Here is a 12,912-nt window from a genome sequence, read left to right as displayed (position 1 = left end):
GTGCTTAATGTTTACTTATTAAATGCAGTGTTAGAAATAAAATGTGAGGCCAAGATAAATCTTTGTTTTAGAATGTTGCTCCTACTCCTGGCCACAAAGTAGGTTTGAGGTTTATGGAAAACCAGACTGCAATGTCTTTAGAGATAAAAGCTGATGTCTAGCTGTCTCTGTTAGATCATCCAGGTTCCCACATACCCATCAATGTAATATCCAATATAATGCATGGGTCTGATCAAATAAAATGGCACAGTGAATCATTCTTTTTGTTTCTTTTGTTTTGAGTCAGAAGTCCCATGTAAACATTTATGGTCTATATTGCCATTTTACACTAGTGTGTTTCAATTAATATTTGTAGAAAATCATAAACTGAAAAAGCGCTATCTTGTTTCATGCAATCAAAATGTTAAGCTTTATGAAGCACATATTAAGCCCCAATCTGTAATTTCATTTATAGTTCTAAAATTTAAAATCTGCAAGACTAACAGTTTTTGTACTAAACAAAAATACATATCATCAGGCCTACTTGTTTTCCACTTGACCTGACATGCTCTGAAAATTGGGCTGTTTACTCAAGGAAGATGTAGCAAAGAGATGGGAAAATTAACTCGTTGCCAAAAGTGATCTGTGATGTGGGACATTTGTGATTAAGTTGTCATAGAAAATATAGAAAATGTATGGTTTATAATGCTATAATTCCTTTTTATTTTTTATACATATATAATTTTCAAAACAAGGAAAAACACTGACTCCACATTAAGCAGAAAGAAGAAATATGCAGGAGGTCAATTTAGTAAGTGCTATAAAATGTCTTCTTAAATCTATCCATAAATTGTGGTTTAAAGAGGAACTTTTTATAGCAGTACTTAATATAATTTAAATTATTTACATTTCTATATGAATTTTTTAACAAACTCTTAATTCTACAAGTACTCATTAGATGACGTGGATTGTGTAAATAATGGTTGGTGAATTTTGACCCCTTTTAAATTGTTTGCTGTGTTATGGTGACCTGGCATCGCACAAATCACAAGTATCGATCTGGTTGTGTCTTTAATTTGTTTATCTTTATTTCCAACCTTTCTACTACTCCCATTGTGATCACTGTGCACAGCCAGATGTCTACGAGTCGGAGGGATGAAAGGATCTAACCAGTAAGACAGACACAGCAACAGTGCCATATGAAGACAATTTGTGTGTAACAGGTGAGTGCATGTTTTCAGTTCCTGTTTTTAGATTTTCTGTTTGTGTTGTGTAATGTTTCTTGTTTCCGTTATGATTTTTATTCACTGCTGCTAAGTCTCAGGTGTATCTCTAATGTGGCCACAAATAGACTGGTCACACGTCATGGCTGTGTGCTCTCAAGCAGCTAAATGAATGCGCTGTAATAGGACCTGCTTTTACTGGATAGCACATGCAAGCACAGGGAATAGTGACAGGGTAGTTTAGAGGCATTACTTCCTTGTGCAGTCTTATTTATTTTCTGCTACGGAAATGTATACATACTTGGAAGAGGTGTGTAGTAAGGAACAGAGGAAAAGGGTGTGAAGGCAGTCTATTACAAGGAGGGGGTTTGAATCTGGAAAAAGTGCAGGGAAAGTGGAATCTTTTAGTGAAGTATAACAGGGAGAAAGAGGGTAAAGAGAGAGTGAGAGCACGACTCATCTCCACTCCCCCTCCCCGAAAATGGGAGAGCCAGCCTAAATCATGTTGCTTATCAGTTGTGCTTCGCTGTGATGTTGCTCAGGCAGAGTACTAAGGAGACTAGGCAGCCTTGCAGATCACCGCACGGAGCCAGGACCTGCCCTGAACTGGAGGGCCTGTCTCCACCACGAGCCCCTTCTCCTCACCCCCTCAGCGGCATGTACCCAGAGGAAAGCAGGGGGTCCGGAGGGGTCACCACTGTGGACTTCCTGGATGGGACATATGACTACACAGCCCCCACGCCGGCACCCACCCTGTACAGCCACTCCAGCACGGGCTACTTCTCTGCGCCCATAGACGCTCATGGACCACCCTCTGACGGGAGCCTGCAATCCCTGGGCAGCGGTCCCAACAGTCCTCTGGTGTTTGTTCCCTCGAGCCCCCGCCTCAGCCCCTTCATGCACCCACCCAGCCACCACTATCTGGAGACCAGCTCCACACTAATCTACAGGTGAGCTGTGTGACTTTAATCTCTACAATTGATGGTGTATCTGTCTGCACATCACTTCCACCCCACTATAAGTGAATTTTAAAATGTTGACATTGGTACATTTCAAACATTTGTTGGCCTGCATCACTGACCTATTTGATTTATTTTTCTTTATGTAAATAATTGACAAGGGTCTCTTCTTTACACACAATTTTTTATCAACAGATTGTGTAAGAAAAAGGAGTTGTGCAAGAAACCCCCCAATTATTTTAGTGATAGTAGTTTTCCTTTTCTTTTTTTAAACTTAATTTAAAACTGTACTTTTCAATCTTTAATTAAAAAAATAAAAAACTATGCATATGAAACACATTATGTCTTATCTTTCAGTTTTTGGCATTGGTACATCACAAACTGAATATAATTATATAACAGCATTGTTTTGGGATTTTTATTCAAAACATTTGCATTATCTTTGTAGTAAGGATCAAGCTTCACCCTGGTTTCTAATTCCAGAGATTAAGGACTTTGTCGAAGACCTTGAACAGGGAACAATACGTAAAGACAACACAAGTGAACACACAGACTGTTTTTGAATTATGTGCCTGTATCTCGACTTAGTTGATTTAAAGGTAGTTTAAAGTGTGTTAGTAGTTTTTCCTTGACCATAAGCAAAGCACCAAATGGCCTCGCATTGAACAGATATCAAATTTGGGATGCTCTGGCTCTGAGGCAAGAGAGTAGCACTTTATCATAACTACAATTTTAATAACCTTATTAAAGCATGTACAAAGATGCAATTCATAATGAATAAATTGTTGATGAAGAATTATTCAGACTTAGTAACTAATAACTAATACTCTAGCTTTTAACCCTAATCTCTTTATGTTAAGCCTGAATTATTCATAATAAACTAAGTTAATTATGAATGAAAGTATTTGTCCATGCTTTATTTATTTATTTATTTATTTGTTTGTTAATGTGTAGTTAATATAAAGTGCAGCAAAACTGCTGACCACCGTCCCACTGTATGCCTAATGCTGTGCCCAAATGCTAATCTGTCCCCAAACAGGTCAAAATTAGATTCCTACCAAGATGAAACCAGCACTTTAAGTTAACCATGCTAAATCAGAATTTGACCTGCAAGACACTGTGAGAACCTTTGTGTTACACTACAATTTTTTTTTCAGGTCCGGTGTACCATCTACTCAACAGATGTCGAGAGAGGAGCAGAGTGGGGCAGAGGATGCTTTCAGAATGGGTAAACCTGGGTCAGGGGCAGAGGTCGGACCTGGAGGCTTTGAAATGGCCAAAGAGACTCGCTTTTGTGCAGTGTGCAGTGACTATGCCTCTGGGTACCACTATGGGGTGTGGTCATGTGAGGGCTGCAAGGCCTTCTTCAAGAGGAGCATCCAAGGTGGGTGTGCAGCATTATATACTTGTTATATTATTATGTTATTAGGATTTTAAAGTTGTAGATTTTTTTCCTTTTTGCCACCCTGGGCAGCTGCCCAGGAGGGGGTCTCGCCCTAGGTGCAAATCAGTGGCCACTGGTTATTCTTACATTACACAACAGATATAAATAAAATTTTTGTTTTTTTCTGTGTGTGAAGTATACAGAAATTAACGACTTTTTTATAAGCAAATTTTACAAAAAATTAAAATAATAAAAAAAGTACCCATGTATGTAAACACATAACCATAAGAGAAAACACGAAAGGGAAAAAAGTCATATTATTTTGAGTGCGCGCCATACATGTTCATGTACATGCAACAAAACTGAACACAGCTGCTGAACTTGGTTTAGTCATTTTTGTGACAGGACATTTTTGTGACAGGACATTTTACAACATTGATCCAAAATTCTTCCTCATGAAAGAGCGGTCACTAACAAACCAATAGTCTCCATGGCAATGATGATGCCAAGATGCCACTTTTTAATTTTCTTCCTCTCAGGTCCATTTAAAACTGGAATACAGTGTTCCTGGCTACTAAATAACCTAAATCAAAACTGAACACAGGAATGGAGGGCCCAAAATGTAATAGGCTTTCTTCCATTTTAGGTCACAATGACTATATGTGCCCAGCAACCAATCAGTGCACCATCGACAGGAATCGGAGGAAGAGCTGCCAGGCCTGTCGTCTTAGAAAGTGTTACGAAGTTGGGATGATGAAAGGAGGTGAGTTAAACCATGATTCATTGCCTATTCTGTTTCATATTTTGCTTTTTTGTGTGCTTAAAGCTCAGCCCTGGTGAATTAATTTGCTTTCTGCTGTTGGAGAAAGTGGCCAAAATGCATGTACAAACTCAGGCTATAAACAAACTTGACCTTGACGTAGTTTCCTCTTAAGGAGTACTGCTTCTCATAATCCCACACCCACATTCAGTATTTGTGTTCATGCCTCTAAATTCCAGAAAACAACACTAGTTTAACCCATTAACCATTCCAAATGTTAATTCACTTGACAAATAAAAAGTAAAAATTGGGACAGTATAAAATTTTACTTGTGATTGTCTTTATTGATACCTGACTAATGTGAAATATAATTAAATTGAATATAATGTGCTGTACTGATATTCTGCACGGCATCCTTCATGTTTATAATTGTTATGCAGGTATTCGTAAAGACCGTGGTCGGGTTTTGCGACGTGATAAGCGAAGGACTGACAGAGACAAAAACTCAAAAAACTTACAACACAAAACAGCACCTCAACAGGACAGCAAGAAGCACTACAACAGTACATCAGGTGGAGGACCAAAGCTTGTCGTCTCTGGGCTGTCTCCTGACCAGGTACAGAGTAACCCACAAACACCAATATACTCCAATCAGTCATAAAGTCACTCACAACATCATGGCCACTCACATTTTGACATAAAATGATTTATAATTTGACAAATGTGTAAAAAAGCTTACAGTTTTAGGCATGTTTGACCAGAATAAATCTCCAGCTGTTATGAGGTGTTCAGTCTGCAGAGGTCAGTATCTAACAAAAAAGATCTAAGTAAGGACAGTGGGAAACCGGTAACTGGTCTATATGGAAAGTGAGTCCTGGCATGTGTTTACTGGTCCAGCACACACGCTCCAGTCACTCAAATTATGTGTAATCTATTATACCTGATGAGTACAGTGACAGTATTTGCCTTTTTCTCGCAGGTGCTTCAGTTGCTGCAGGTAGCTGAGCCCCCGATGCTCTGCTCTCGTCAGAAGATGAGTCGACCATACACAGAAGTCACCATCATGACCCTGCTCACCAGCATGGCCGACAAAGAGCTGGTGCACATGATCACCTGGGCCAAGAAACTACCAGGTCAGACTATCATATTGGTATTCAGTATTAAAAGTGCATTGTGTAACTTTGCTGGTGGAGGGTCCATCAAATGCTTTTCTTCATTGAGATGTTATTGCTTTGTCTAGAATGTTTCACAGTATGGCATTAAACCATTCTGTCTACATGGAGACCAAACCAGCCCAAGTTACAGGACAGATCTGTGGAGAGGCAACACTGCCCACAGTCAGAAAGCTTGTTTTTATAGGTATTTTTGAGCAAACCAAATGTAAGGTAGATCTGCTTAATATCATATTGTTGAATATTCTAAGCAGAGCAGTTACATATCCATAGAAACAATTCCCCAACCGAAAAGTTACACAGTGCACCTTTATCTTATTAATAAAATGCTATAGACCAATGCTTATTTAAAATATCTCTTTAAAAATTGCCCAGTCTTCTACCTAAGAATCACTTATATAGATTATAAAAAGGTTCCTCATCTCTAAAATAGTAGAAGTGAGCAATAACATTGATTAAACTTCACAAATGTTATAAATAGAATGTCTTAAAACAGTGCTTGGCAGCTTTTCTAAGCTTTCCGTTGTTTTCTATTTGAGTTGTTAGGCAGCAGCAGAGCGATGTGACACACAAATGCAGAGCCATTACAGTGATGTAATTACTGTCATCACCTTTGAGAGCACTGTTTGGCCAATCTGAGGCACCCCATCGAGACAAAGTGTTGCACACTTCAGGATCAGCATACACAAACGCACCAAACGCACACATACAGAACAGTCAGAGTCTCAAATGAATGAATCTGATCTTGAGGCATTACAACCCAGTGCGTCACTAAAAGCCCAAAAGTACACAGTTTTAATTGCAAAGGTCCCAAGCAGAAAAGCGGGACAATGAAAGTGAATTGCATGTAATCACATATGAATTTAGACAGCTGAGTACCACTGATAAGACCTGCTCTTATGAGGGCACAGATGTTTCAGTGCACATCTCCAGCCTCCAGACAGAAACAGGGCATTTTATTTGGATGAGTGGGACGTCAGTGCAACATCTACTCACTGCATCAACAGAGTGCGCCTGCCCACCCTGTCTAATTATCACACATTTATAGATAGAACCAGGATTACAGGAGGAGACATAATTACTGTGGTGATCCTAAATATCAACAAAAAACGTGCCCATAATAAATGATACCCTGTTACAAGCCTCAACCTTTAATTGTGTAGACAGAAAATTTTAGTTAATGTTTTGGGGACTTTTTTTTACTACATAAACTGATTTTTACACAATACTGTAAATGGTATTGACAGAATACAGAATGCACTTAAGTAGTAGTGTATTGTAACTCATATGTTGTTTTCTTGTCGTGTTTTTATTACATATTAACAGTTTTTAGGGCATATTAATTATTAATCAAGTTGACCAATCAATATAAACATAATTTGCTATAAAAGTATATATACTTAATACATATTCATAGGGAATGAGAAGAGTAGCATTAGAAGAATCATTAGTAACAAAAAATCTCAAATCAATGTTTCAAGCCTGAACATATTTTGGAAGAGAGCTGTCATCTCAACATTTTTACCAGTCTTTCATAGTAATGTCATATTAACCATTCAAAGCTGACAGTGCCACAGTTTTTATGAGGTATTTTTCTTATTCTCAGGTTTCTTGCAGCTCTCGCTCCATGACCAGGTGCTGCTGCTGGAGAGCTCGTGGCTGGAGGTGCTAATGATTGGCCTGATCTGGAGGTCTATGCACTGTCCTGGGAAACTCATCTTTGCCCAGGACCTCATCTTGGACAGGTACTTTGATCTGACACAGACCTCCCTGTTCCTCTCTCCTCATTTTTCAACTCTAACTCTGATGTTAAGAGTGATACATCAGCATTGTAGATTTTCCATTTCACACCTTGGTCGCCATTGTGCCATCTCAACACGTCTGCCGCACAGTAAAAGACTAATTACATGCTCCCTGTGGCGAGGAGCCTCTCTACCCTGAAATATCTCCTCGCCATTACACTACTGAGTGAGCAACTGCCACATAGATTTAATCAAAGCCATGTGCTAAGAATGATGGGAAAAGAGTATAGATAGAAGGAGGAAGAGGGTGGATTTCACAGAAAATAGTGCAAAAAAGTGCAGAAAATAAAGATGCCTTGAATCTGGAGTCTGTTTTCTAGTGCAGGAACAGGCTGTTCTCAAAGGGTCACATAAACAGGTAGTATCCTCACCACAGAGGGGGTCGGAGAGGAGCAGAGGGCCATAGAGGAAGGAAGACGGTGGGTGGGGAGAGAGAGAGAGAGAGAGGGAGGGGAAAGAGGGAGAGGGAGGAGACGGAGGATGAGAGCCAGGCCACAGACAGTGCTATTAGCGGCTGATGTGCCTGATGGACCATTTGATTCAGAAGTGTATTACAGTGTATTATCTGTAAAAACCGGCCTGTGTGAGTGTCCTCTCCAATTGGACATGATGACTTAAACGCTATGGGTCAGCTCTGACAAATTCCCCCGACTCAGAACTATCTCACTGTACTCTGCTATGAGACCTGGAGAGCAGCTATCTTCACATCACTGTTCAATAGTGACTTAAAGAGGGTCTTTTACTCCATTACCTTTACAGATGTTTAACTGCTGGGTTTCCTTGAGCTTTTTCTGCTGTTTAAAAGACAGTCATACCTTTGATGTAATCCATTCTGATTCCATTGTTCAGACAAGAAGGGGACTGTGTGGAGGGCTTTGCCGAGATCTTTGACATGTTGCTGGCCACAGCGTCTCGTTTCCGCATGCTCAAGCTCAGACCAGAGGAGTTTGTGTGCCTCAAAGCCATTATCCTGCTCAACTCTGGTGAGTATGTCACAGACACCCTGCTGCTAAAATAATCTCATTTTAATCTTCACAGTTTTGTTCCCAAATTAAAGTCAGTAAATAGTGAGCAGGTTGAGCCTACACTCAGAGGTGGAGCTCAGCCACATTAATCGCACACAATGTTCCCAAAAGTCTCTGTTAACTGTTCCCATGACAACAGGAGTCCAGGTCGCTGTTTGCCCCAGAGGCCGCGGACTCTGTCAGGGACCAAAGACACAACATAGCTGGCACCACTTTAGTCATTTTTCATAAAATCTAAAGTGCACCTTAATGTTATACACTAAGGTTTAGCTGAGCAGGTCATTGTGTGGAAATAAAAAATGTTACCTTTTTTTTCTTAAACACTAGTATCACATGTAAACTTGGTTTGTTCTATACAGGTGCATTCTCATTCTGCACGGGCACAATGGAGCCTCTTCATGACAGTACTTCAGTCCAGAGCATCCTGGACACCATTACTGATGCCCTCATTCACCACATCAGCCTATCAGGATACACTGTCCAACAGCAGTCCAGAAGACAGGCCCAGCTCCTGCTCCTGCTATCCCACATCAGGCACATGAGGTCAGACCATAAAGAACAAAGGATATTTGCATTTTCTTTTAAATAATAAATTAAACTAATTTGATGGGCCACATTTTGAAGTTGTTTCCTGTAGGAATGGACTGTCATTTTGGTCCATGTTATTTTCTTCTGTTGCTATATGTTATGGTTGTTCTAGTTTTACATTGTAAAGCTAATTATTAACAAAACAGACTATCCCATATTGACCACAATAATCAATAAACAAGGTACTGGTACCATACTGGTACTTATAATAATTTTAAGCAGCAAAATTCTGAGAGAGACAGATATTCTGTAAGTGGTTACCTTAATTTTTCATTAAAAAATACTTGTTGCTTTATGTAGCTGTGTTTTCTTCTCTATAGCAACAAAGGCATGGAGCACCTATACAGCATGAAGTGCAAAAACAAAGTGCCCCTGTATGACCTGCTGCTGGAGATGCTGGACGCTCACCGCCTCCATCACCCTAACGGGACCAGCCAAGCCCGCTCCCTGAACACCAACGACTCCCCTTTTGACATCAGCCCTGGTTTAAGTTCAGACCCCCTCGGTACGATGGAGGGGGGAGGCAAAGTGTCCTCTTCAAGTGTCCTTCAGTATGGAGGGCCCCGGCCTGATTGCACACAAATTGCATGAAAAGACTACATGGTGCACGGTGAGCGTAGTTTAGAAGGGATTTGATAGTGTTTAAAGATACAACATGAAAACAGTGTGTTGTCTTTTTGATAACAACTTGGCTAACATGCAGTCCCAATTCAACAATCTGTAATGCGCTATGTATTTTGATATTTTTCCTTAAAACTAATGATTGAACCAAAAGCCAAATTGTGATGGGTAAACTGGATCTAAAACAGCAAAGAGGCAGATTTAAAGGTGCAATATGTAACTTTTTTGTTGGTGATCTGTTACCTGCTTCTTTCCATGGATATGTCATTGCTCTGCCTGGAATGTTCTATAGTGCGACATTAAACAGCTCTACCATACATTTATTTAATTACAGGTGTTTTTATAGCTCCAAAAGATCTAGAAAAACAGGCATCACGACTGGTGGGGTGGGGACCTCTCCGCAGATCTGACGTGTAATGTGGTCTGGTTTGGTCTCCATGAAGATAGAAAGGTTCAGTACAATACTGTGAAACAGTCCAGATAAAGCAATAACATCTTCAAGGAGAAAAGTATTTGACAGACCCTCCACCAGAAAAGTTACGCAAAGCACCTTTAACGAATCACAATGAAGTGTAAATCGCAACTGTTCCCTGTGCTTAAAAATGTTAGACTTTTTGTCATGTGATATCAACAACCCTAATGGCCTCATTATAGGTTGGTGGTCATAAAGTTATGTTTGAATCAATTTTGAAGGTAAAAGATGAACAGTAATTTTCTAGTTGTCTATGTCTATTTCCTCTAGCGGCTGTGGATAGTTGTCCTGAGGCTCTGGGCTGAAACACAGTTATTTTCATTCAGCTGTTTTAATATTCATAATTATGTGTCTAATGGCTCTACAGTGCAGCTTTCCAAACAGCAGGTATTATTGTTGTATTGTCCGCACATGTGATCTAAAATGGCAATGAGCAGCTTATGTTAGTCTTTTTATTGCCTCTACCAAAGTGCACTTCTTCTTGGGTTTAAGGGTCTAATGGGCATTATTATTTTTCAAAACAGATAAATGCACTTGAGTAAAATTAATGTGACTTTGCAATGTTTTTAAGCTTGGTAACATTTGAGTCTTTGTGAAAATATAAAGGAAGATTAACTTTTGTATTGGTTAAGTCTCTATAGAGCGCATGTCGTCTCTCATCTGTTTGCTTGACATGGCAAAATCTTACTGAATTATTTTTTTATGTGTGAAACAGCTTCAAGATGGTTAATGGTGTAATTACACCATTTACCAAGTAAATAAGGTGGCTTATCTGAAGAAATTTTGCTATTTTCATCAAAAACTGCACAAAACAATATTGCTAATTATGGTTATTTAATGAAAAAATATAATGTAACTTTATAGATCTTAGATTTAATGCATCTTATCTTTGTAAAAAAAAAATCATAAAATGAGCTTATATAGGATCATAATTTGTCACTGTTGATGGATGTAAATACAGAGTTAAACTGAGCAAAAATAATTTGTGAATTAAATAAAATGTTTTGTTCTCATGGGATTTTGATTTGACATTTCTTAAGATTAATAAATGCACAATAGACTATGGTAAATATTTCAAGTTTTATTTCAAAGAGTCAGCATTAGCAAACTGTACATACATAAATAACAATTTTCATATTATTTTTACAGATTCTGGTTCAACAACGCAGTGATTTTGATGTGTCATCACAGCGAATTCATTATTACCATTAATACAAAGCACATATTTCAATATCACAGCCGTCAACTAAACACTACCAGTGATTGTTTGGCTTTCTTAAAAGCTAGGGACTTTTAAGTGCATGCTCAAACAGATAAAAAAATAACTGCCCTGGCTTATAAGCAAAGGCAACATTCATGTATAAATTACTTTGTAATCAGAGTGCTCATATGTGTTGTACATAATTGCCCCTAAATGATTCAATACTGAAATAAGAAAATAACACAAAATAAAAATTAAAATCAGCCATTTTGGCTGGACGGCATCAGTGCAGTACCTTCAATAGTGCCCTCAGTGCTTTAGCTTCAAAAGAGACTTCCGTTTTAGCACAGATCTGTGCAGCAGCTGCCACACATACAAGTACATTATTTAAAATGTACAGTATTATTTATGTCAGTTTTATCTCAATGGTTCTTTAAATTTGTCAGTCAAAAGAAACTCATGAATAATAGCTACACCAGTGGCAGCTTTACTATTACTACTCTAATTTACAGGTACAACAAACATTTGTTGCTTGAGATTTATAAGTACTAACCCTACTAACAAGTGATTGAACACTATCAATAAATAGTAGCAGCACTGGGTATAATGGACAATAGCACAGTTGACTTTGGCTCCCAACATACAGTATATAAATAGTGCTTTGCTTTTCAATGATTTACCAGGTTTTCCCAGAAACCTTAAAAATAATATACACATTAGTTCATGAAATATTGGGACTGGGGGTGGTCTTTCAGATAAAGGTCCACTTTTTCTGGAGGGTTTTAGGACAAGGGTGTGCAACATCAGTAAGGACACGAGTCACTTCATTATGTAGTGCTTTCCAATGGGACAGTTGGATGCTTTAGGGCTTGGGGCGATGGAGACATTCACAGGAGTCAGTGGTGTCCTTGGCAAAAGCAGTAGGTAGATACTTGTGTCGCTCAGATGGGCGGAGGTCCGTTGGTGTAGCGCAGCATGGGGTGAAAGGAGCGGGCAAAGTTGTTGGCATGGTGACAGCTGTAATCCTGCTCCGTCATGGGCACGAGGCATGCCAGGCCGATGAGGAGGAGGAGCAGCAGCTGGACGGGGAGGGCCGCCCGGAGCACACGCAGCACAAACGAGTGGCCCCCGGCAGAGGAGGAGGGGCAGGGGGCAGAGTCTGGGAGGTCAGAACGGGAGGAACCGTAGCCAGCGACGCCTCGTGATTTGCCCCGGCTGCAAGAAGATAGGAACAAGTCACACACACCATCACAGTCAAATTTTTTGTCTGTTAAATCTGGACGGGATGATATTGAAATTGAATGTACACTTTATGATCACATATTATCACATTATGGTACTTCAAACAAACAAGAATTACAACACATACACTAGACAGTTTCATACATACTACTGCCAATAACCACATTCCTCTAACTGTCTCTTCTCTCAGGCAGAACTCTGTCTCTAAGTATGTGAGAGTTCAATGCCACAGCTCATTCCAAACAGAAGCAGGAGAAAAGCCAAATGCCTTTCCAGAGATTTCTACTAACAGAGCCAGAACTCAAGGAAGGAACACTCTGTTCCTCTTATTGCACTGGGACGAAATAGGGTCCCGCATGCCGACCCCTGTTCTACAAACCAATATACAGTTGGACAATTTAGGTGTAAATGCTTGAATTAAGCGGGGGGGGGGATGTGTTTGTGTGTGTGTGTCTATGCTTTTTAAACCATGATGCTAACATTG

At 39.5% G+C, this 12,912-nt stretch overlaps 2 protein-coding genes across 5 annotated transcripts in view; one reads left to right on the top strand and one right to left on the bottom strand.

The window, feature by feature from the left end:
- Positions 1–379: 379 nt before the first annotated feature.
- esr1 (estrogen receptor 1) lies at positions 380–10,989 on the top strand. 2 transcript variants are annotated; one of them, XM_055149311.1, is made up of 10 exons: positions 380–1,202; positions 1,745–2,152; positions 3,319–3,545; positions 4,192–4,308; positions 4,746–4,921; positions 5,285–5,438; positions 7,084–7,222; positions 8,129–8,262; positions 8,664–8,847; positions 9,213–10,989. In XM_055149311.1, exons 2-10 carry the CDS (start codon positions 1,860–1,862, stop codon positions 9,481–9,483), a joined length of 1,695 nt encoding a protein of 564 aa, XP_055005286.1. In that variant the 5' UTR covers positions 380–1,202; positions 1,745–1,859; the 3' UTR covers positions 9,484–10,989. The 2 variants fall into 2 exon arrangements, with proteins under 2 accessions (XP_055005286.1, XP_020796962.1); XM_020941303.2 differs by lacking the exon at positions 380–1,202 and having other exon boundaries at positions 1,209–2,152.
- Positions 10,990–11,050: 61 nt separating this feature from the next.
- Positions 11,051–12,912, bottom strand: part of syne1a (spectrin repeat containing, nuclear envelope 1a) — a 121,286-nt gene continuing 119,424 nt past the window's right edge. For all 3 annotated transcript variants that reach the window (XM_055149308.1, XM_055149309.1, XM_055149310.1), the window contains one exon: positions 11,051–12,401. In XM_055149308.1, coding sequence (XP_055005283.1) covers positions 12,128–12,401 — 274 coding nt within the window. In that variant the 3' untranslated portion in view covers positions 11,051–12,127. The remainder of the gene's footprint in view (positions 12,402–12,912) is intronic.

This window comes from Boleophthalmus pectinirostris, unplaced genomic scaffold, assembly GCF_026225935.1.
Source record: "Boleophthalmus pectinirostris isolate CB_2022bp ecotype Guang Dong unplaced genomic scaffold, ASM2622593v1 HiC_scaffold_13, whole genome shotgun sequence".
In the NCBI taxonomy this organism is placed as follows: Eukaryota; Metazoa; Chordata; class Actinopteri; order Gobiiformes; family Gobiidae; genus Boleophthalmus; species Boleophthalmus pectinirostris.
This window is presented reverse-complemented; position numbering and strand designations above follow the sequence as displayed.

Bases quoted from the DNA above. Each gene is read 5' to 3' on its own strand.
- esr1 (XM_020941303.2), top strand. From the start codon at position 1,734: ATGTTGCTCAGGCAGAGTACTAAGGAGACTAGGCAGCCTTGCAGATCA. The intron at 8,263-8,663 runs GTGAGTATGTCA...TGTTCTATACAG, and splicing joins CATTATCCTGCTCAACTCTG to GTGCATTCTCATTCTGCACG. The intron at 8,848-9,212 runs GTCAGACCATAA...TCTTCTCTATAG, and splicing joins TCCCACATCAGGCACATGAG to CAACAAAGGCATGGAGCACC.